This window comes from Pituophis catenifer, unplaced genomic scaffold (assembly GCF_029215685.1).
Source record: "Pituophis catenifer annectens isolate HBS135680 unplaced genomic scaffold, rPitCat1.0.hap2 SCAF_3, whole genome shotgun sequence".
Lineage (NCBI taxonomy): Eukaryota > Metazoa > Chordata > Lepidosauria > Squamata > Colubridae > Pituophis > Pituophis catenifer.
In genome coordinates this window covers 131,910,070-131,932,018 of record NW_027256883.1, presented here as the reverse complement: position 1 = coordinate 131,932,018, position 21,949 = coordinate 131,910,070, and the positions used below count along the sequence as shown (strand labels likewise).

The 21,949-nt window shown below is 35.9% G+C and overlaps 1 protein-coding gene across 1 annotated transcript in view; it reads left to right on the top strand.

Moving 5' to 3' along the window:
• Window positions 1-21,949, top strand: part of DPYD (dihydropyrimidine dehydrogenase) — a 560,719-nt gene that overhangs the window by 141,579 nt on the left and 397,191 nt on the right. The window contains exons 6-8 of the mRNA XM_070941074.1: window positions 8,698-8,894; window positions 12,738-12,819; window positions 15,330-15,417. Of these exons, the coding sequence (XP_070797175.1) occupies window positions 8,698-8,894; window positions 12,738-12,819; window positions 15,330-15,417 (367 nt within the window). The remainder of the gene's footprint in view (window positions 1-8,697; window positions 8,895-12,737; window positions 12,820-15,329; window positions 15,418-21,949) is intronic.

Below are 21,949 nucleotides of genomic sequence, written 5' to 3'. Positions count from 1 at the left end.
CATTAATTTTCAGATCTATAGCCCTTATTGCATTATGTAATTCCCTGCAAATTATTTAGTTCTCAGTCATTCACATCTGCATACAAAAGTACATGTACGTTCATGGCAAAAGTGTTTCTTTCAATTTCACTCTGGCGTCACCATCATTCCTATAAAAATCTCTAAATACTCCTCTCAGCTTTATGTTACTTTACTTTGATCTCAAATCTTTTCATCATTTTTATTTTTCATTCCATGCATCTCCTGGAAGCCCTGCTTTAAATTTCTTCACCCACTTTCAAAACAATTTTTATCTTTTATTTGCAACTTTTAATATTAATAATTTTTGACTATAATTTCTTTCTCTTTCTCTCTCACACAAAGAAGGAGAGGGCGAGGGAGGGAGAGAGAGAGAGAGAGAGACCCTCCTACCCATTTATGCTGGAATGCTGTAAAATCTGTCTCTTTCCTCAAAGAGTGGGATAGAGTGAAGTTGGAATTGAATGGCTGTTTTGGTGGCATCAAGGAAGTTTGGTTGTGGTGCAGGTTTATTTGCTTTTATTTTTAGTCTTTTTTTTTTTTGCTTTTATTTTTAGTATGATGTTTGGTTTTATATAATTGTTGTGAGTTGCCCATTGTTTAGTTCTAAGATGGACAAGTACAAGTCTTTAAAATAAATACATACCTTTTTGGTATGTATTAGCAATCATACTTTGATATTCATTTATCCTCATTCTTAGCTTCTTTTATTTCATCATTCACCAAGCATTACCATTCCTACTTCCTTTTGGCATAACTCCTTCTCCTCTTTTGGCATTCTGTGATATGGTTCTTTTCAGTTTGTTCCAGGCAGCTTCCACATCATATTTCCTTAGATCTTTTTCCACTCAATCTGTTGGGAGATTAATCTAAATTCTAATACATTTTTATTCTACTTATATAGTACTTTTCTACAGCCGTTCTACTTTCAGTCTCTTTTTTTTCTCATTTCCTTCCTTTTTGTCCACATCCATTTTTCCAAAATCCACTTCTGCCCACAACTAGAATACCTTGTCATTCTTATATTTTTCATAACTCTCTCATTCATAATGAACCAAAAATATTCTGTACTCTCTCTCATCTCATTCCAATCCATTTATTCAAGTCTCCTAGCAGGATACTGTTTTGTGCTTGTTAACTTACATGTAGAATGTTGCACTGATTTTTTTCAGAATTCATATCTGGTTTTGTCATTATCACATTCATGAAAATATAACATCTGGCTGTCCCCAACCTCTATTTCATTCTTTAATTTCATTTCATGATCTTTACTTTAATGAGTCGTAGTGGCGCAGTGCAATATTGCAGGCTAATTCTGCCGACTGTTAGTATTTTGATTCTCATTAGCTCAAGGTTACCTCAGCCTTCCAATCTTCCGAAGTTGTTAAAATGAGGACTAGATTGTTGGGGGCAATATGCTGATTCTGTAAACTACTTAGAGAGGGCTGTAAAGCACTGTGAAGCGGTATATAAGTCTAAGTACTATTTGTATTCCTATTTGTATTATTAAAAAGAAACAAAAAAAAAATCCAAATAAAAATTTACTGGCTGCCTATCTTACCACAGGGCAACTATGATATTACAGTGCATTCCGTGTCTCAGTTTTTCATATATCACAGCTATCAGCAGATGATAGCTGACCCCTACCATCTCTCATAGTTTTGATTAGTCAAGGCTTTCACATACTGTTTTCATAGTATGATATGGAAAGTATAGATAAAGTTACAAGTTTAGAAGTGTTTGGACTACATGCAGCATTCCCTGCTATTAAAAAGAACAGTCCTAGTCAGTTTTGGTATATATTGGTCTGTGTGATACAAATTCAACAAAAACCTAATTTATCCCCAGAATGTTCACATTATTCCATACAAGCTAAGATTACTAATCTAGAGACTCTCTTGAATACCGTTCTGCTGTTGTCTGCTTCCTGTCAAGTAGGACATACATGTGGTATACTGATGCACATTCAGAATGCATAAAGCTTGCTGCTTTCATTTTTCAATATGCCAGTCCTGACCTTTTCTGCTTTAGGATAGGTTGCTCTTTTACTTCTGCATTTCCAAGCTCCTAGATTCTATCTATTTACTCATACAAAATCTCTTAGGTGTCTGTCGGAGGGCAGGTGGGGAGGGGAGTTAAGTAGCAAAAGGTGCAACATGATGCCTTGATACAATTCTACTCCTTATATACTAACATCTGGATACAGAAGGGTGGGATTTGCATTGCGATATTACATTTTTCCATTATTGTGGCTAGAATACAGGTGCATATGCATTTTCTATCATCATGATTCACATCCGAGAAACAACATAATTGTGCACTAATTTGATCAATTGAGAAATTTCCTTAATAAACCAAAAATAGACTAGATGGGGAGATGTGCCAGTATTATTTTAAGCAAGGATTGAGTAAACTTAAGAGCCATCCAGTTTTGATTATTTGGGAGAAGCTGTAATTCAAATTTTCAGTCCAGAAGACTTAATACCCAGGATACTGAAATAGCTGGCAGAAGTGACTTCAGAACTTTTCACTGTACTTCTTGGCTACTTGATTCAAATCCTGGAAACAACATAACTGTGCAGTAATGTGATAAATTGAGAAATTTCCTAAATGAGCTAAAAATAGACTAGATGGGGAGTTGTGGCAGTATTACTTTAGGAGCCATGGTGGCGCAGTAGTTAGAATACAGTATTGCAGGCTAACTCTGTCCACAGCCAGGAGTTTCGATCCTGATGAGCTCAAGGGTGACTCAGCCTTCTATCCTTCTGAGGTTGGTAAAACGAGGACCCAGATTGTTGGTGGCAATATGCTGATACTATAAACTGGTTAGAGAGGGCTGTAAAGCTCTAGGAGACAGTAAATAAGTCTAAGTGCTATTGCTATTACTACTTCAACTGCTTCTCATAGGACTTGGTTTCCTTCCTCTGTATTATTTTGATAGATCTGCTCTAAGCATGCTTCAACTTCTCTTTGTCTCTGTCAGACACAAACAATCAGATCCACACATGAAGAGTCCAATTAGCTGTTTTATTGCTCAAGCCTATGCACAGAAATCTTCTTAGACTGATAGTTTGTATCTGGGTAAGATTAGATAAGTTTCAAAGGCATTTGAGGGGTATTAGACTTCACCCTCTTGTGCCATGTAGGGATTCCAGATTAATTCCCCATTTGACTCTTCCCACTGTCTTGTCCAGTGTCTCCAACAGTCCTCTTTGCCTAAAACTGAACACAATATTCCAATGATCTGGATCAGAGGTGGTATTGAACAGGTTCTGACCAGTTCTGGAGAACCGGTAGTGGAAATTTTGAGTAGTTCGGAGAACTGGTAAATATCACCTCTACTGGCCCTGTCCCCATCTATTCTCTGCCTCCCGAGTCCCAGCTGATCGGGAGGAAATGGGGATTTTGCAGTAATCTTCATCTGCCATGCCCACCAAGCCACGCCCACTAAGCCACGCCCACAGAACCAGAAATAAAAAAATTTGAATCCCACCACTAATCTGGATGCTGCATTTCTGTTAATGCAAGTAATATCTGTTAAGCCTTCACTTGTGTCTCCTTTTAGTCCTAATATGATTAATAGGAAAAATTATGCCCTGATGGATTTTCTTAAATATGTACAATTTTTCTTGAAAAATCTTTATAAACCTATTAAAATGCTGTGGTCTGGCACAATGATTGATATTGAAACAGGCATAGGATAAATAGCTCAGAATGATTTTCATCACAGAATTTTAAGTTTATTTAAAATGATCTATTGGTATCAAGGTTCTAATACAATTGAGCAGTGTGGCACTGCTACATAATTTAAAATACATTGAAATATATATGTGTACAATCAGATATTAGAATGTGTGCCCTTTTTATACCTTGTTCATGTTCATACTTTTGTGGAATTTAGATATTTTTATGTTGGGTTCTTAATGACTATTTTAGGTATTATAGAAATAATAGAGGACAATAATCTGTCATATTCAAATCACATTTCTGTAATACCCAACAAGCAAAATCTTTCAGAATTAAAATAGTGAACGTTTTTTTTATAGCTATTACATTTATTGACAGATATCTGACAGTAGATAGGAATATGGCAAAAGACAAAATACTAATAATATTGCAGCCTAAAATAATGTGGTGAATTGTGTCTGAAAAAAGCTTCAGCTTCCAAGTTTAAATCAGAAGTATTGTAGAGGCAGTATGTTGGTTTTTATTCATGATTACTCATAATTTCTTTTGAAAAATAGTAAAATTGGAGATCATCTGTGTATCATGTTGTACTAATGAACTCCATTGTTAAATTTTATCAGATAAAACTCTGTGGAATATAGGTAAGAAAGAAACCTTTCTAAGTAAATAAAAAAAGGGAGCCATGTGAATATGATTTCCGCTCATTAATCGTGAATCTTTTCCCAGTGTATCTGCCTCATTAGATGTTCATGCTTCTAATAATAGGATGGAAAGAGAAAAAAAACTTTTAAAAAATAGATAATCTACCTATTTAGATCTAATTCCCATTGTATGAATTGTTTCAGTAGTTTGAGAAGATTGAGGCTATAACAATAGCTTGGAGGCTCCATTCCAGGCAACATAAAGATTTCCTGAAAACTTATCAAGGTTATCATTAGTAATGGTAGATAATTTTCCCTGACTGATAGTTTATTCGCTGCTATCAATCTTTTGCTGCTGTATACAGTTGAAAGGAGGTATATCCATGATGGCTTGAGCATACAGTACCAAGAGCCTGGCCACATGATGTTTTATCCCTCAATTTTTTCTTTTTAAAAAGTATAGTGGTTTCTTGGCTGCCATGTTAACGCAGAAGGGATCCGTACAGACTGCTAACCTGTAATGCGCAAGTCTTGTTCTAGGAATTTTTTTCTGCAGCACTTTCTTTTTCTCCCTGTGCAGCCTTTCCTAAGCATTCAGTAGGAAACCTGCCCAAGTACTTAACAGTGTTGTTATAAACCAATTAAGCTGGGTTAATCCCTTTGTCTTCAGTGTGGCAGTTTAAATGGTTTGTGGTCCTTGCTTTTTGTGCATCTTAAGATTTACAGCCCAATTGAAAACATACTGTGCCAGCAGATTAAGTGCATAGGGTGGGAGACTTATTGACTAGCTGTACCAAGAACACAGTACAAAACAAGACATCATGCTGGCATTGCAGGTAGATAAATGCAAATGTTCAGCATCAAGGTGCTGCAAACGTAAATCATTATGGTTGATAAGCATCTTTATTTCTGGCATTTGCTTTTTAATATTTAAATTGGCCCCTTTTGTTTTTAAAGGCATACAAATAATCCAGTGATTACAACTAACCTTACATTTAGCTTTTGTGGAACTTTGTGGAGCACAGTATGTGAGTAGACTTAGGAGTTGTGGAAAAGTTCATTCAAAATTGATGTGACAGGAGATGTTAAAGAATACTGAGGTACTTGCTGTGTTGCATGTGAGATAAGAAAGGGAGGGAGGGAGAGAGAGAGAGACAGAAAGAAAGAAAGAAAACAAGTTACAGAAACAAAACATGCTGAGCTTTCCATCCCCATTTCTATTTATCCTTTTGTTTCCTACTTTTATTATTTTTACAAATAACTCAAGGTGGGGAACATGTCCAACACATTTCCCTTCTCTTATTTTCCCCACAACAATCCTATCGGGCGAATTGGGCTGAGAGAGAGTGAATGGCCCAAGTTTACCCAGCTGGATTTCATGGCTAAGGTAGGACTAGAACTCATGGTCTCCTGCTTTTTCAGACATGTGCAAACTGGCTAGAAAGACTAAACTCTCATATATATATATATATTTCTGTGTAAGCAAGTAATGTGTTTGTGTATAGTTGGGCTAATTTTTGAAATAAATCTTACTTTTGCCCTTACTCCCTGCCCCCAAATAGTAAACAGTGGCTTTACTGAAATTTGATTTTAGCTTAAGCCAAGTTTTACAGACAGCTTTTTTTTTTTTTTTTGCTATCTTCTAGTCCCCATGAATCTTCATCTCTGCCAACATTCCTATCAAAAGTTCTTCTCCTCCGTCTGAGGCCTTTGTAAGTTTCCTTCTTTTTTTTTTTACTCTAACACTAAAATGCTGTAGGCTTGCAGGGCTCGACATGCATGGTTTCTTGCTCTGAGCTGTTTGTTATCCACTTTTTAGAGTTTCAGAAACTTCCTGTACTATGTATCATTCAAATCCTTCCACTTCTTCTCTGTAGTTAAAAAGGCTCCAGGCTGATCAATTCTTCTCTTTTCGCATATATTTTTCCAGATTCTCTTGAAACATAATACTCTTGGTATGGTTGGTGTCTGATTTATTGTTGCTTTGTTGTGAGTCACCTAGGATTATTGTGCATAAAATTAGCAGCCAAATATATGTAAGTTTTAGAAATAATAAAGTTATATATCTTCATATTTTAATACATTCCCCTCCCCCCAAATTTATTTAAACTGCAGTTTGCTTTTTTTCTTCTTCACCTAGTATCTCTTCTTTCTTTTCTTGTCTAAGATTATTGAATAAATTGTTCTCTCACCTTCTTCTGCATTTGTATGAAATAATCCCATCAATTCATTTAGTTTAGTTTAGTTTAGTTTAGTTTAGTTTAGTTTAGTTTAGTTTAGTTTAGTTTAGTTTACTTTACTTTACTTTACTTTACTTTACTTTACTTTACTTTACTTTACTTTACTTTACTTTACTTTACTTTACTGTCATTGCACATGGTACAATGAAATTAAATGCCGTCTTCAGTGTACATTATAACTATAAAAATAAAAACACAAACATAAATCCCTTTACATTCTATATAATTGAAATTGAAAACCCGATATTGCACTATACCGTAGAATTCAGTATGGTTATTGCCCTGGGATAGAAGCTGTTTTTCAGCCTATTTGTCCTTGTTTTTATTATCCTGTACCGTCTGCCAGATGGTAATAGTTCTAAAAAAGGGTGCCCAGGATGAGATGGATCTTTAAGAGTGTTTTGAACTTTCTTAAGGCAACGAGAGCTATAAAGCTCTTCCAAAGAGGGGAGTGGGCAACCTCTGGGCAATGACGTTGACCCTCTGGAGTGCTGTCGTATCTGCCATTGTGCAATTTGCAAACCATACACAGATGCAGTAAGTTAAAATACTTTATGGTGAAGCGATAGAAGGCCACCAGCAGTTTTCCATTCAGTTGTTGTTTCCTGAATTCACATTGTGGGTCATTTTACTAAGTCCACAATGGCTTATTTCATCAGAACTTTGCTGGCAGCCATCAGTGTTAATGCTACTAGATTTCGTCATGGCATTTGATACCCTCAATCTATTAGTTAAGGTGAGAAACTCACTGAGGGACTTTGGTCCATTTGCTTTCTCTCAACTCCACTTAATTCACAGGGTTACTGTTATGGGGACAAATAGGGGGAGGGAGCTCAATGTTTGCCACTTTGAGTTTCTAAAGGAAAGGCTGGATATAACTAATAAATCAATAAACAATTCTTTTATGCAATAGAAGAGAATACCTGTACCTCAGGGTTGGACTGTTCCACCCTTGGTGCTCTCTCAGCTTGATTGTTTTCTTTCAGATGTTTCATTACCTGGCTAGATAACATCATGAGTGCAAGGTTTGCTGGCTTTTTATATAGAGAGATTTGCCCTGCTATTCTTATAAGAATTCAATGCTGGATTGGAGAGACATGCAAGCCCTAAAAAATAAATAAGTTCTCCACTATCATTTTTTGATGGCAGTCTTGAAAATGGGAGTGCAACCACTGCAGAACAGTACCTCTTATTCCCAAATTCCTAAAAAATTCCATTTGTTTAACATGATCAGTGGTATCAAATGCTGGTACAAGATGGAGATAATCAGCATGTTGGAAGTATCGTCCAGCAGGAATCAATTCCTTCTTGCAGTAAAGGGGCTAAAATACAACAACAATATACTAATGCTGAAACAGTACAGAAACAGTATAATAGCATTAAAACAATATAATGAAATAATAATATAAAAATACAAAAGAAGAAACTAAAGGGTAATGAGAAAAAGCATAGAACCATTGGCTTAAACTGCAAGTGATTAGAAGATCTTTTAATATTGATGCAATTTACTTTAAGGAAAACTTGCTTTAATTGAAATAACTTAGTTGATTCCTTAAGTTTTCTCCTCCTGTTTTACTTCTTGCATTACTTTGTGTCCAGATTACTTGAAGACAAAATCTTCATGATGTTCTTTGACCAAGCACGTTAAAGGCAAGCAGCTAAGAGATTTTAAATATTCTTCCAGTTGTTTCCATTAGTAGACATCTAACAGCATCTCAAAAGCATAATTGGTCCATTTAAAGTTCATTTGAGAGTAAATAATAATAATACTAGATATGTTTGTCACATTATTTATAAAGTAATAAATGTAGAATTTAAGAAATCCAATAAATATAAATAAATAGGAAACCCTCCTCCACAAGCTTATTCTGAATATCAGAATGTTATATGGGTAGTGATGAGGATTCAATTAAGTAATATATTTTTTTAAATTAATTGTTATCTTCAATTCATGATATTATTATTCATAATAATAAGCCTATACTGAATGATGAATATACTGGTCTTGAGATGTAGTGGCCTACTTGGTAACTTAATACCATTACGCTTATGCCAAAGTGATATGAGTGCTCTTCCCTTTTTGTTAACCATTTAAGTATTTCACTTTTCAGATATTCAAAGCAATCAATATTCCTCAAATTCGAGATCCCTCCATGCCACCACTGCAAGATTTGCCCGAATCCTATCGTACCAAGATTGCTCTTCTTGGAGCAGGACCTGCTAGTATCAGTTGTGCCACATTTTTGGCTCGATTGGGCTATTCAGACATCACCATTTTTGAAAAGGAAAACTACGTTGGTGGTTTAAGGTAATGTTTTATCATCACTGTTTGAAATAAAGCATTCTGAAAATCACATAGATGTTATTATAGGAGTTGGAACTTAAAGATCATTTATTTTTTGACTTTTTTGAAATACTAGCTTTTAAAATAATATTGTGATACTGATGAAGTTTTTGTATAAATTTATATAGTGTTTCACATAGTCTCTGAAATGATGAATCACTAAATAAATACTTAGAAAAAGCAGGAATATTTAACATACATACATCTAAATTTTAAGTGTGGAAATTCTCATTTTTCAGTGAATAAATTAATCAAACTTTCATGTATGTGTACTTATCATATCTTAATTTTAAGTATTTATTTACCATATGATTATTTTATGTATAATATGTATATTATAGTGATAACTTTTAGCATCAACTGCAGAATGTTCTCTAATAAAAAAATTTGAATACCAAGCAGGATGGATGAATAAATATACAGTCCCAACAAAATCTAATGAATTTAATTCCTAGTCTTACTTTTTCTCTTTGGCTTGGTTGATTGTGTGCAAGTAGAGTCTCATTTAACACAGTATATGTGGACTCACAGTTGGGGATTGGCACTTGAAATCTGTTATCAGTTTGCTGAACTTTAGGTCATGTGTCTACATGTGTCAGTGACCCAGTTTTCAGCCATTAATCCTTTTTTTTTTTTTTTTGAGAATCACCTGCCTGCCAATGAATTCAGAGAGTCAGGAACTCAGGCTCTGAGTGGTATCTGGCATGATCTGATGAGCATCAGTCAATATGGGGAAAGATTGGTAGATCATCCATGGCAATTAGGAGACAATAGTTTGAAAAGCACTAAACTAATATGATAATCATAAACTATCATCAGTTCAGATGCATATGGAAAATAACAGATTTGGTCATTTAAATTTATTATATGTTAGAATTATGGCTTGTTATTTTTTTTAAATGTTCATATACCTATAGGTTTCAGGATAATTTACAAATCCAAAATGTTAAGTAAAATCTTATAAAGCTTACAGGCAAAAACCTGGAAAATTATTAGGAAGAGAAAGAGGGGGCAATAAGCTGACTTTGTATAAAATATACAAAAGTATGAAGGCTATTGCTTAACACCTTGTAAGCCGCCCTGAGTCTCCGGAGAAGGGCGGCATATAAATCAAAATAAAATAAAATAAAATAAAATAAATAAAATAAGATGATCCTTCTTGACAAAGTTCTTACAACTTCTACGTTATCGGCTTAAAGTAGCATTTTTCAGTTGGCTACAAAATAATTGTTTTTAGAGTAGAAAATTGGATTAAGTGGTTAATAGATATTTGGACAAGAAAAAATACAAAATACTTTCTCAGTCCAGTTTCTATTATGTACAGTAGTACACAATTTTTGATTTCTTGTTATTATTCTATGTCGCTGTTTTGCTTTATATTTGCAACTATATTTACTTATTGTAGAATCTTTGAACAAGTGATTGAAGCTATGCAGAGAATGGTTTACGGGTTTATGGCAACCCTCTCTTAATTCCAAAAAAGTCCAGCCCATTTTTTAAACTAATGTTTTCCTCTGTCAGCTTGTCCCCAGTCAGCAATTTGGGCCCTATTTTGTCCATCTTTTGGAGATTTATCATGCTGATGGACAGACAGCAATCCTTTTTCTAACATGCCACTCAGTAGAGAGGATGAAAAAGGATTTTGGTCTTCTTGTACTCTTAAACTTATATATGCAATCATTTTATTCTTTTATTACATTTTAACCATTTTAAAAATCTTTCAACATGTCTATCTCACATTCTCAACATTGGTTAGAGGAAGACAATGCCAGATGCCTTCCTTGCCCACCTGCCATCCTGTTTCATTTGAATTTGATTTCTTTCAAATATGGCTTGTAACTAAAAAGAATTAAATGGAAATTGGCATTCTGGAAAAGAAAATCCTAGCTTCTAGCATATGTTTTATTTCCTAAAGCCTATGCAGACTACATCAGAATTCTTTGAAAATGTATCCCACATCAGAAAAGCCAATTTGGTCTAGTGGTTAAGGTATCAGGTTAGAAATCAGGAGACTGTGAGTTCTAGAACCACTTTAGGCATGTAAGAGGGCTGAGTGACTTTGGGCCAGGAGGAGGAAGGAGCACTAGGTATGTTCACTGACTTATGTTATTTATAAAAATAATAAAGGTGGGCAAATTTGTTTATTTATTATTAAATTTATATGCCACCCATTTCGCAGTTCAGGAAATAAATGAGTATTTATTGAAGAGCCACAGATATAGTGCAGCCATTTTGTGACATGCCTTCCCTATTTGAAATAGAGTTCCTTATCCCAAATATTCCCAACTTGCCATATGAATTAATATGGTTATCTATTGTGGATAGCATTAAGTTGTCTTCAATGCAGATGAATGCAACTCTAGTCCATTTCTTATCTTTAATTATGCATTTCTTTAATCCAAAATGCAATAAATAATTGGCATTTATTGCATACTTAAATATATATTTAATTTACAGAATACATTTTGGACAAATGTTATCTCTGAAATCTGTATTTTCATGGTATCTCACATTTCTAAATAGATTTTAGCAGCAGTTATGACACATTTTGGAGATCAAGAATGCTGTGATAGAATTTATCTATCTATGAAAGACAATAGGTAACGGCATTCTGATCTATAGTTTAGTTTAGGATGCAGGTATCAAATTGACTTGCGTAACAATTCTGACCAAGAAAAAGTTCTACTTGTATAGATATTTTCTCTCCATAATTGAGCCTTGGTAGTACAGGGGTTTAAGGCACCCTGTTATTAAGCTGGTTATTAAGACCAGCTGCCTGCAATTACTGCAGGGTTCGAATCTCGCCAAGGCTCAAGGTTGACTCAGCCTTCCATCCTTTCTAAGGTAGGTAAATTGAGGACCCAGTTTGTGGGGGCAATAAGCTGACTTTGTATAAATATACAAAAGGATGAAGGCTATTGCTGAGCACATTGTAAGCCGCCCTGAGTCTTCGGAGAAGGGCGGCATATAAATCAAATTAAAAAAAAAAGTGTGTTTGGTCATATTTGTGTGTTTGTGACTTTAACTTAAGTTTCTTCTTGCTTTTTGTTCTGACTTAGGCTTCCTGAGACAGTAAAAAGCACACAATTAGTCCCCAAAACCCTCTTTTTATTTCAATGGCTGTGAATTCTGTTCATTCACAGCCCGTGATGAGTCACAAATAGTTTGTAAAGCGTCTGACAGAAGTCTGCCATAGTCCTTAGGGATAAGGTTGATAAGCACCCACCTTTATCTCCCTTGACATGCTGCCAAAGACCTAATTGGCAATTAGCTTTGGAAGGCCACATGGAGCATAGAGTCAAAACGGAGCTTCAGAATTTAAACCGACCAGCATGAACAAAGTTGCTTCCTGCAAAGGCTCACGTGCCTTTGCTCCTCCTTTATGTCTTATGGGAGGGGCCAATCATCTCCAAACCTTATTCCCGAGTTGCCCCTTTTGTCTTAACTGTTCTTGCCCTCTGGCAGCTCTGTGCATGCGCGCACTGGGAAGAGGCTCCCCCTGTTCCTCTGCCTCGCTGATGTCAGACTCTGGAGGTTCCGGAGTCAGCACATAATTCCCATTTGGCCCTGGCCCCATCTCTGCCTCCGACGGAGAGCCTTCGTCCAAGCCTTCCCCAGACTCCAGGACTAGCCCATGTTCCTCCCCAGCCTTCTCACTGTCTGACTCTGCTGCCAGCTCCGCAGGCCCGTGGCGGACCACGACACTTTTTAATTTATTTTTAGCATGTATTATTTCCAAGAAACCCTCCCTTTTGAAGAAGTAGCTGAGCAGTGTTTCATTGGTTCTGTTTTATTTGTTCTCTCCAGCACATCTGAAATTCCCCAGTTCCGGCTACCATATGATGTAGTACATTTTGAAACTAGGCTTATGAAGGACCTCGGAGTGAAGGTAATGAAAAATATACACTGCCTTGGTATAGCTCACAGAAAAAGGAGCCAGAGCACTGTTAAAGATTAACAGCAAAATGTCATGGACCTTAGTAAAGAACAATTAAAAGCTACACTAGGCTGAGGAAGGAAGATGCTTTCCCTTGCTTGGGGCATTTGTCTGTCTGCTGTCTGAATGCCACTAGTTGGGAAAAGGGCAATCAATAGCTCATCTGGCTTGCCTGCATGTGATTAATTGTCTGTAAGAAACAAATACCTAAATTGCTTTAGGGGTTCAGTGTAGCTATTGCAAGGATTTTATTTCTTTAATCATGGGTGGCTGTCGCTGCTTTTTTCCCCCACTTGTCTTTTCCTTTCCCAGATTAAATTTTAGGTAAAAAAAATTAACCCAGGACACTTTTTGTTTGGTGTGTCTGTATGTGTATAAAATATAAACACACAGTTCATGCAGTTCTTTTGCACATGTTAACAAAAAGAGCTCGTGCAGTTCTTTTGCATGTTAACAAAAAGAAGTAAAATAGGAATTAAGGTTAGTTATAGTTAAACCAGAGATGGGTTGCCCCCAGTTCGGACCGGTTCTATAGAACCGGTAGTAAAACTGGCGGGAGGCTCCGCCCACTGACCCTGACATCATCAGAAGCGATCTGCGCATGCGCAAAAGCTTCTGTGCATGCACAGAAGCAAGGCATGTGCACGAGCGAAGCGCGCGCGTGATCTCATTGCAAACCAGTAGTAAAGGTAAGTAGAACCCACCCCTGAGTTAAATGTCACTAAAAAGGAGTAATGTGGCATGTTTTGTGTTGAAAGTTTTTAAACTTCAGATTTTAAACTGGTTTTGATTATAACAATCTGCCCTTAAATGACAGTAAAAAGTGGGTGATAAAATTATTAAAAGCAATCTGTATGTTGATACTGTTTTATTTACAATCATTTTAGCCCTTCGGCTTCAAATTATATGCATGCAGGTGAAGAATATAATAGTGTCCTGCACACAGGGTGTTGTTATTTATGTCCATAATTGTTTTCTGGAAATAATTTGAGAATTTAAAATTTACAAGATTAGGCTAAATAATAGGATGGCCTTGTTTTTCCATTGCATATAAATATAACTCACAGCACTGTATGAGAAAAAGTATAATATGCTCGGTTCAAAATAGTCTGCACTGGTTGGCATTTGCTTATGAGGCAACAATTTAAAGTCTTGGATTTAATCTTTAAATATTAGGGTTTGATTATCCATTGTACTACTTCTCCTGTTGGAAAACTTTCTGGCAATTAAGGAGATGTAGAAGAGGCTCTTTTGAAGAAACTCCCACTGTCTTCTACTTCAGTGGTTCTTGATCTCCCGTCCATGGACCCTGAAGGCTTGAAGAAATGTTATGATTTAAATCTTGAGCTAAGTCTTGGGGATCCATGGCCCAGGGTATTTAAAGGGGGGGTGGGGTGTTTCTGTGGTGAAGAAAAGGTTAAGAACGAGTGTTTTACTGTATTATGCCCAAGATGTAAAATGTATTTTCTTGGGAACTGCATGTGTTCCTCCTCTTCCCCCCTAACACTCCAAAAAACTGTAAAGAAGGATTTCCTTTGCTAGGTTGTTAATTGATTATAATTATAATATGTAGTGCTTTTATTGTTTAGGTTTTGTGCTCTCCCTTAAGCATTTGTCAGAGTAGTAAAGTGTGACCTAAATCAAATATTTATCTATTTATAAATAAATGGTAACTATTTATAATTTAAATATTTTTTCTCAAAAATTTATAAAAAAATAAACACATTTAGAGTATTACAATTAGAACGTCTTTTTTAAAAAAAAGATTTGGAGAAGAAATTTACATTCCAGATTCTGAAAAGAAAAGTATTGCTGTGGAAGGAATTCATGAAGTGAATGCCATCTCTCTGGTAGCCCATCTGAGATTGCAGAGGTACCTGGAAGACCGCTTTTCAATATGACCTCAATATATAATAGGGTGACACAGGGACAAGTGTTCCTTCATGTCTGTGAAACTCAAGTCACACTGATTTTGCTGTTAAGTAAACAACTTCAATTGCATTCAGAAATAGGCTGATACTGAAACCCTTTAAGGAATTTTCACAATATGTTTTCTGAACACACTCTGGCACAAAACCAAGTCTATGATCATCTTTTAAGATGATCCACCTTAAGTGGATCATTATGTCCTTGAATAATCAACTGAATGACCAAAACAAAGCTTCTTACTTTGATCTTGTATGCTGCAGAGTATCACTAGTTGTGTGATGGGGAGCTGTAAAAAAATCAGATAAGTAAAAACTGTTTTAGCTGTTTTTATAGGTTTTTTTTAACATTTAACATTTAAATACTTGTTAACGAGTTTGTACTCCAACCAAAGTCCCTTACTTGTGAGGCAAGCGGCTATATAAATTAAATAAATATATTTATCTAAATTAATTTCTTTCTTTAAATTAGAAAAATAAATACATTTTAAAAGTGACTGATAAACTTATGAAGACCTCTCCAATATTATCTTTCAGATCATCTGTGGAACAGGCCTTTCAGTGGAAGGACTGACACTCAGTGCTTTAAAGAACGATGGTTACAAAGCAATCTTTATTGGAATTGGTAGGAATTCCTTCTTTTTATACTTGCATTTTGCAGGAATGGTTGTATCATGAATTCTTCTTGGTAACAGACCTTTAGCAAGTGATATACAGTACTTGGTTTTTTTTTTATTGCCTATCTACTTTTGATCAGACTTAATTTGGAAATAACCACTTTTTCCACATGAAATGTTCATTTATCTGTTAAATTGTGATTATGCCAGCATTACTGTAGGAGTTTAAGGTGGACTTAGAGAGAGTGACTGACTGAAAGACACCAAATGAATTTCCATGGCTGAAGATTAAGTTGAAGCTGAGTCTCCCCAAAGCTAATCCAACATCTTAACCACTAAAACCAACTGATTCTCTGTGTGTTTCTTTGGAATGATGAAATTATGAAATAACATTAGCTTTGGCATTAGATGCTATGTTGCATTAGGAACAGAGTTAATAAAACCTGAATCAATATGTTCCAGTACAATTATCATATTCCTAAGGAGTGCTTTATTTAATAGATGTCACTAATTTAGTCAAAATCTCAATATAATCATTAAGTAACAGAATTCCTTAGGGGACTTATTTATGCTAAATTAATGTCATCAGATTGCAGAATCAACGTTGTCTCAACAACCTCTGCCTCTGTTTATTTGTTTGTCTATGTATTCTTTAGCCCTTAACTAAATAGTATGGTCAGATGGATTTTTTTAGTATACACAGAATTAACTATAACTCCAGGAGATAATTATTTATGTTTACTTTGCAGTCCACTAGTTTATTTTAGAGGCATATGTACAAAACTGCTTTTCAAGCATCCAATTTAAGAGGGGTTTTTAGAAGAAAATAAATAATGAAAAACAGATGTTAAATATTTGATATGTTAAATCCATAAATTTGTGTTTTTTTAAATATTATTTTAATACGTGCAGTTTAGAAAAACAGTTGACTAGCATTACTGTGAAGTGATCTCTTTCATATAGATGGAATAACTCTCCTAATATAATACTTGGTATGGTGTGATCTAAACCCAGTATTTGCTCTAGCAATACTATTTCACTGAGATTTTTTCAGTTGTTTAATCTAATTATTAATTCATTACTTGGATTTATCCCATATGGGGGTAGTCCTAGTTGGAGAAAGTTACTTCTCTCAAAAGTGTTTAATATGTTGATGATTAATATTAATCCTGGGGGAATGGAATGGCTGATTTCCCCAATTAACAAGGATAACTTGCAATCTACCTGGAAGATAGAAAAAATATTGTCAGTATACAACTTCTGTAGTGAGGCAATGCAGAAAATGGGATAGTCAAACCAAAGGAACATTGAAGAAGAAGACAAATCTTGTATTAAGATATTAGCACGAGGCAATTTAAGGCAACTTAAATCTTGAAGCCTTACCTTTATTACTGACCCATCTGATTCCTGCCAGTCCTTAACAAATTATATACATTCTAGAACATTTGTCTTAGCTAGGTTTGGTGCATTGCCTTCAGCGATTATTGATGGTAAGAACTGAAAAATTCCTTTCTCTGCATCCCTTTGCCCATGTGACTCCCTTACTACAGAAGACAACACATCCTATTAGACTGCGATTTCTACAGAAATGTACATGATAAATTAATTAGATTTCTCATGAAAGAATACCCAGGCAGAGATGATGTTCAGTATACCTATTTTCTCCTGGTCGGCTGTAAGAACACTGTTGCTTACGTGTAGCCAAATTCTGTCTGGCTGCTATGAGAATGAGGCAACAGATTCTACTAAAAGAACTGAATTCTTGTCATCTGGAAAGTTAACTTTGTCCCTGTCTGAGACAGTAATAAATCTAATACTATGTTATGCTGTTGCGAGGCTCACAATATATGTTAGTTTTGTGGAACATAGTTACCACTTGCCTTTCACAGAAGCAAGTCTGAATATATGAGCATAATAAAAGAGTTAAGATCTCTTTGGATCGCAACTTTATTTAAAGTTCACATTTTTATTCATGTGATGTTAGAAAAATTTAATTCACATAGTACCTATCTCCATAGTGTATAGGAATGTTCTTGACCTAAAACCTTGCATACTTACATTTTATAAGTAATAAATACGGAAGTAAATAAATTTCATTAAGATACGATTGGTAACTATTTGACATCCAGGTAGTTCTCAACTCACAACCACTCATTTAGTGACCATTCGAAGTTACAATATTTATTTATGATTTATTTATTTTTATTTATTTTATTTATTTATTAGCACTCAGTGCTATTTAACAATAGCACTGAGAAAAATGTCTTATGACTGTTTTTCACACTTACGACTTATGCAACATCCCCATGTGATCATGTGATCATGTGATCATGTGATCAAAATTTGTATGCTTGGCAACTGGCATGTATTTATTATGGTTGCATGTCATTGCCTTTTGTGACCTTCTGACAAATAAAGTCAATAATTGGGGAAGCCAGATTCACTTAACCATGTTACTAACTTAGCAGCTGCAGTGATTTACTTAACAACGGTGGCAAGGAAGGTCGTGAAATGGGGCAAACCTCACTTTACAACTGTCTTGCTTAGCAACAGAAATTTTGGGCTCAATTCTGATCATAAGTCGAGGACTACCTATATAGTTGATCTACTTTGGTTGTTACTTTCATCTCAGTCAAGCGATTGATCGGATTTTTAGCAGGAAGTTAGCTTTCCAGTCTTGAAATGCCTTTGATCTTGACAAGTAGAAGACAGATAACATTTTTCACTCCAAAACTACCTTTGGTTTAAATCTTAGTGGACGTATTCATGCATAATAGCCCTATATCACTCTGGTTATATTTTCTCCTTTCTTCAAGATAAAATTTAGCCGTCTACACAACAGTCTGCAAATAATAATGCTACTTTAGTGAAACCTTTCTTCCCATTTTTGCAAGATTGCAAAGATTTGTTTGGCATTTAAACGATGACTCTGCAAATGATATGCATATTTATCTGCTAAGGAATGTGAATGTACCACCAAATCCCTCCTCAGCATACACTGGGCAAATTGAGTATGCACAGCCAAGAGAGGTATGAGACTTAATGCTCTTTATTGATCTAGACGTTGCCTAAGTGAACATAATAAGAAACAAGTTGCCCAACTGTTCTTTTTTTCTCCCTTCTTGTTATTGATTACAAGAGTGGTAATTCTTAGTACAGCAACAACTGTTGTTCTCCATCTGGGTATTCAGTATAATAAGCTTTGCAGGTTTGTTCTCTCATGTGATTATATTACAGACTATTGTGATTTATATAATCCTAAATCCGTTCATTGTTTGAGGCCTTCCATGCGTACAAATTTCCATGGGGGTCATATTTCTTGATAATTGTACATGAGGCAAGGTGCCAGGTTACCATCCCTCTTGATTTAATCCATTTGACAAACCATGTACCTTTCATTCTTCTTTACACCCTTTGCCCGGGGAAGAAATTAGATAGGAATACTTAAAGAGCTTGATTCTATCTATAACCAAGAGCTGGGCTAAACTGTGCACCACATTTTTTTATGTATTGAGATTATTCAGATAAGTAACACTTGGAAATGTGTTAGAGTTGGAGCGCAAGGGAAAAAAATACTGTCAGGGAAACACAGAATTCGAAAGCTCAGTTTCTTTTCATTATTTTTTCCTAAACCTGACCTAGTTACGATAAACTACGTTTGTGAAGTTGCCTTATACTGAGTCAAACTTTTGGTCTTCTAAGCCATGGGTTGACAGCAAGTTTTCAAGAATCCGTTTGAGAATCCGTTTCGATGCTCAATACTCCTTCACCTTGACAGGCCAAGGAATAAAGTGGCATGTAAATGATGGGATTTTGTGCCTGCCAACATTTGTCCTACTTTTGAGCTGAAGCATTTTTATACCTAGCACTTGTACCATGGCAAGGAAATCAGACAGTTCGATTTAAACTATAAGTTAATATTTTTGTAGACCATCCAGCGTCCCTCTGAGGGAGATTTTAAAAATGATTGATGAATTAATTAATCCTAGTTAACTTTGTAAGGAACAACTTTCGCCATTTTGAATTTGCTAAACATATTACAGGTCTTCTAGGAAATAGTTTGAATGATGTCTTTTGCCTGACTTTTTGGTTTCAATTTGCATGTATTGGTGGTACACATTCCAGAGTGCTTAGCAGCAAAATCCTTATATATGATATAACCATAGCAGTTAAAAATCTCTACTATGACATAACAAAACAGAAATGCCATAATGAAAAGCAGGGTATCTCTGAACACCTAGAAAAAGGAGTGGTGTCAAACATTCCAGACTGGGAATCTGCAGTAAATCTCATTGTCTGGAACTTATACAACTTAATTTGCTGCTAGGATTGGTTTATTCTGAAATCAGGGCGTTACATAGTACTCTTAAGAATCTTCATTCTTAACTAGGATGTTACTAGGGTGAAGAAGCCTCATTGAATAGCTGATTGTCAGCAGCAGGGATCATTCCCACATATACCCTTGGCAACTAGGGTGTAACTAGGGTGAAGAACTAGGGTGAAGAAGCCTCATTGAATAGCTGATTGCCAGCAGCAGGAATCATTCCCACATATACCCTTGGCAGGATATTTAAACACATTGCTCCTTCTTCCTATCTTTTCCATATTCTAGTGGATTTTCTTCATAGCTTTGAAACCCAGGCAATGTTGATTATTGACAGAGCTGCTTTCTTTGTCCTGAGAAACTCTGGTTTTCAGTTTATCTTTCGTAGATAGGTAGTTATTGTGAACTCAAGACCAAGCTAAGACATTATAAACTAAGGCCGAGATGCAAATCGAGAGCTATAAAATTCAGAGTGAAACAACCACATTATTTCGAGTAATATTTTTATAACATAGGCGGCTTGCTTTGTTTCTGGCATTAAAAAACTCCTGAATCTTATCAAATATTGCCACGCTTGCTACCTAAACCATATGGGGGTATGATGGCTCAGCGGTTAAAGATGCTGAATTTATCAGCCAGAAAGCTGACAGCCCAGGTTTGAGACCCAAGCGCTGTGCAACAGGGTGAGCCCCTGTTCCTTGCCGCAGCTTCTGCCCATCTAGCAGTTTAAAAGCATGCAAATGTGAGTAGATTAATAGGTACCACTTCGGTGGGAAGGAAATAGTGTTCCATGCACCTTTGGCATATAGCTATGCTGGCCATGTGACCATGGAGAATGTCCTTGGACAATGCTGGCTCCCTTGCCAAGAAACAGAGATGAGCACTGTGCCCTAGAGTTGAAGACAACTGAACAGGGAAATCTTTTACCTTTTGTTACCTAAACCACTTAGCCATTGCAGTCTAAACTATGCAGGTTAGAGTCTACACATTAGTTATCAAACATTCTAATTGAGATCAACTGTAAACATGAGGATGCTTGGAGGCACCTCAATAAGAATTAGCAATTTGCTTTCTTTCATGATACCAGAAAATAGATATTCTGATCTTGTTGTGCCTGTTGACAGAACAGGCTCTGCAAGAAGCAACTGGTTAGGAGTGATTGGAAAGAGAATATGGCAGTAATAAGGACCTTTGAGATATTTCTTTTATTGTTAGATTTGCCACTTCCAAACTAACCTTCTGATTCCCTGCAGATCCCACAGCTGCATGTAGGAATGCTGGAAGTTCATGTTTAATCTCAGAGAAGAGATTGCATTCAGTGTGAATTCCATATGAGGTTGTCATACAGCTGGATTCATTCTTTTTTTCATTTATGCCTTTCAAAATATTGAAATGTTTCTGTAATTGAAATTGACATGTTGATATGTGAATAATTATATCAGAATTTGAAAGACAGCATGCTCTTACCTTATTCATTGGACAGGAGCTTCCTAGGAAGACAGTTTCAGCAAGATGGACCCCGTAATTGAGGCAGACATGGTGTGTTTAAAACACCTTGCTTTGCTCCTCTTCTCAATTCCCAATGTCAGCTGCTCTGGAATTGAGTACAGGTAGTCCTCGACTTACAACAGTTCATTTAGTGACTGTTTGAAGTTACAATGGAACTGAAAAAAGTGACTTACAACCATTTTACACATGTATGCCCATTGCATTATCCCCATGGTCATGTGATTTACATTTGGATGCTTGTCAACTGGCTCACATTTATGACAGTTGCAGCATCCCCGGGGTCATGTGATCTCTGACAAGCAAAGTCAGTGGGGAAGCTAGATTCACTTAACAACCGGGTTACTAATTTAACAACTGTGGTGATTCACTTAACTAAAGTCGTAAAATAGGGCAAAACTCACTTAACACATTTCTCACTTAGCAGCATAAATTTTGGGCTCCATTGTGGTCATAAGCTGAGGACTACCTGTAAATTGAATGCCAGCTTCCTGATTGCAGGATTGCACTAACCTTATTTATTGACCACAGATGGCGTGTTGGTGGAGGGCGGACACACAAATAGCTATTTAAGCCTTTCAGGAAGTGACTCTCATCTTCAACTTGAAGCGCATATAAAAGCCAGCGTAGGAATTTTTGGCAATAGCAATAGCAGTAGCACTTAGACTTATATACCGCTCCACGGTGCTTTAAGCCCTCTCTAAGTGGTT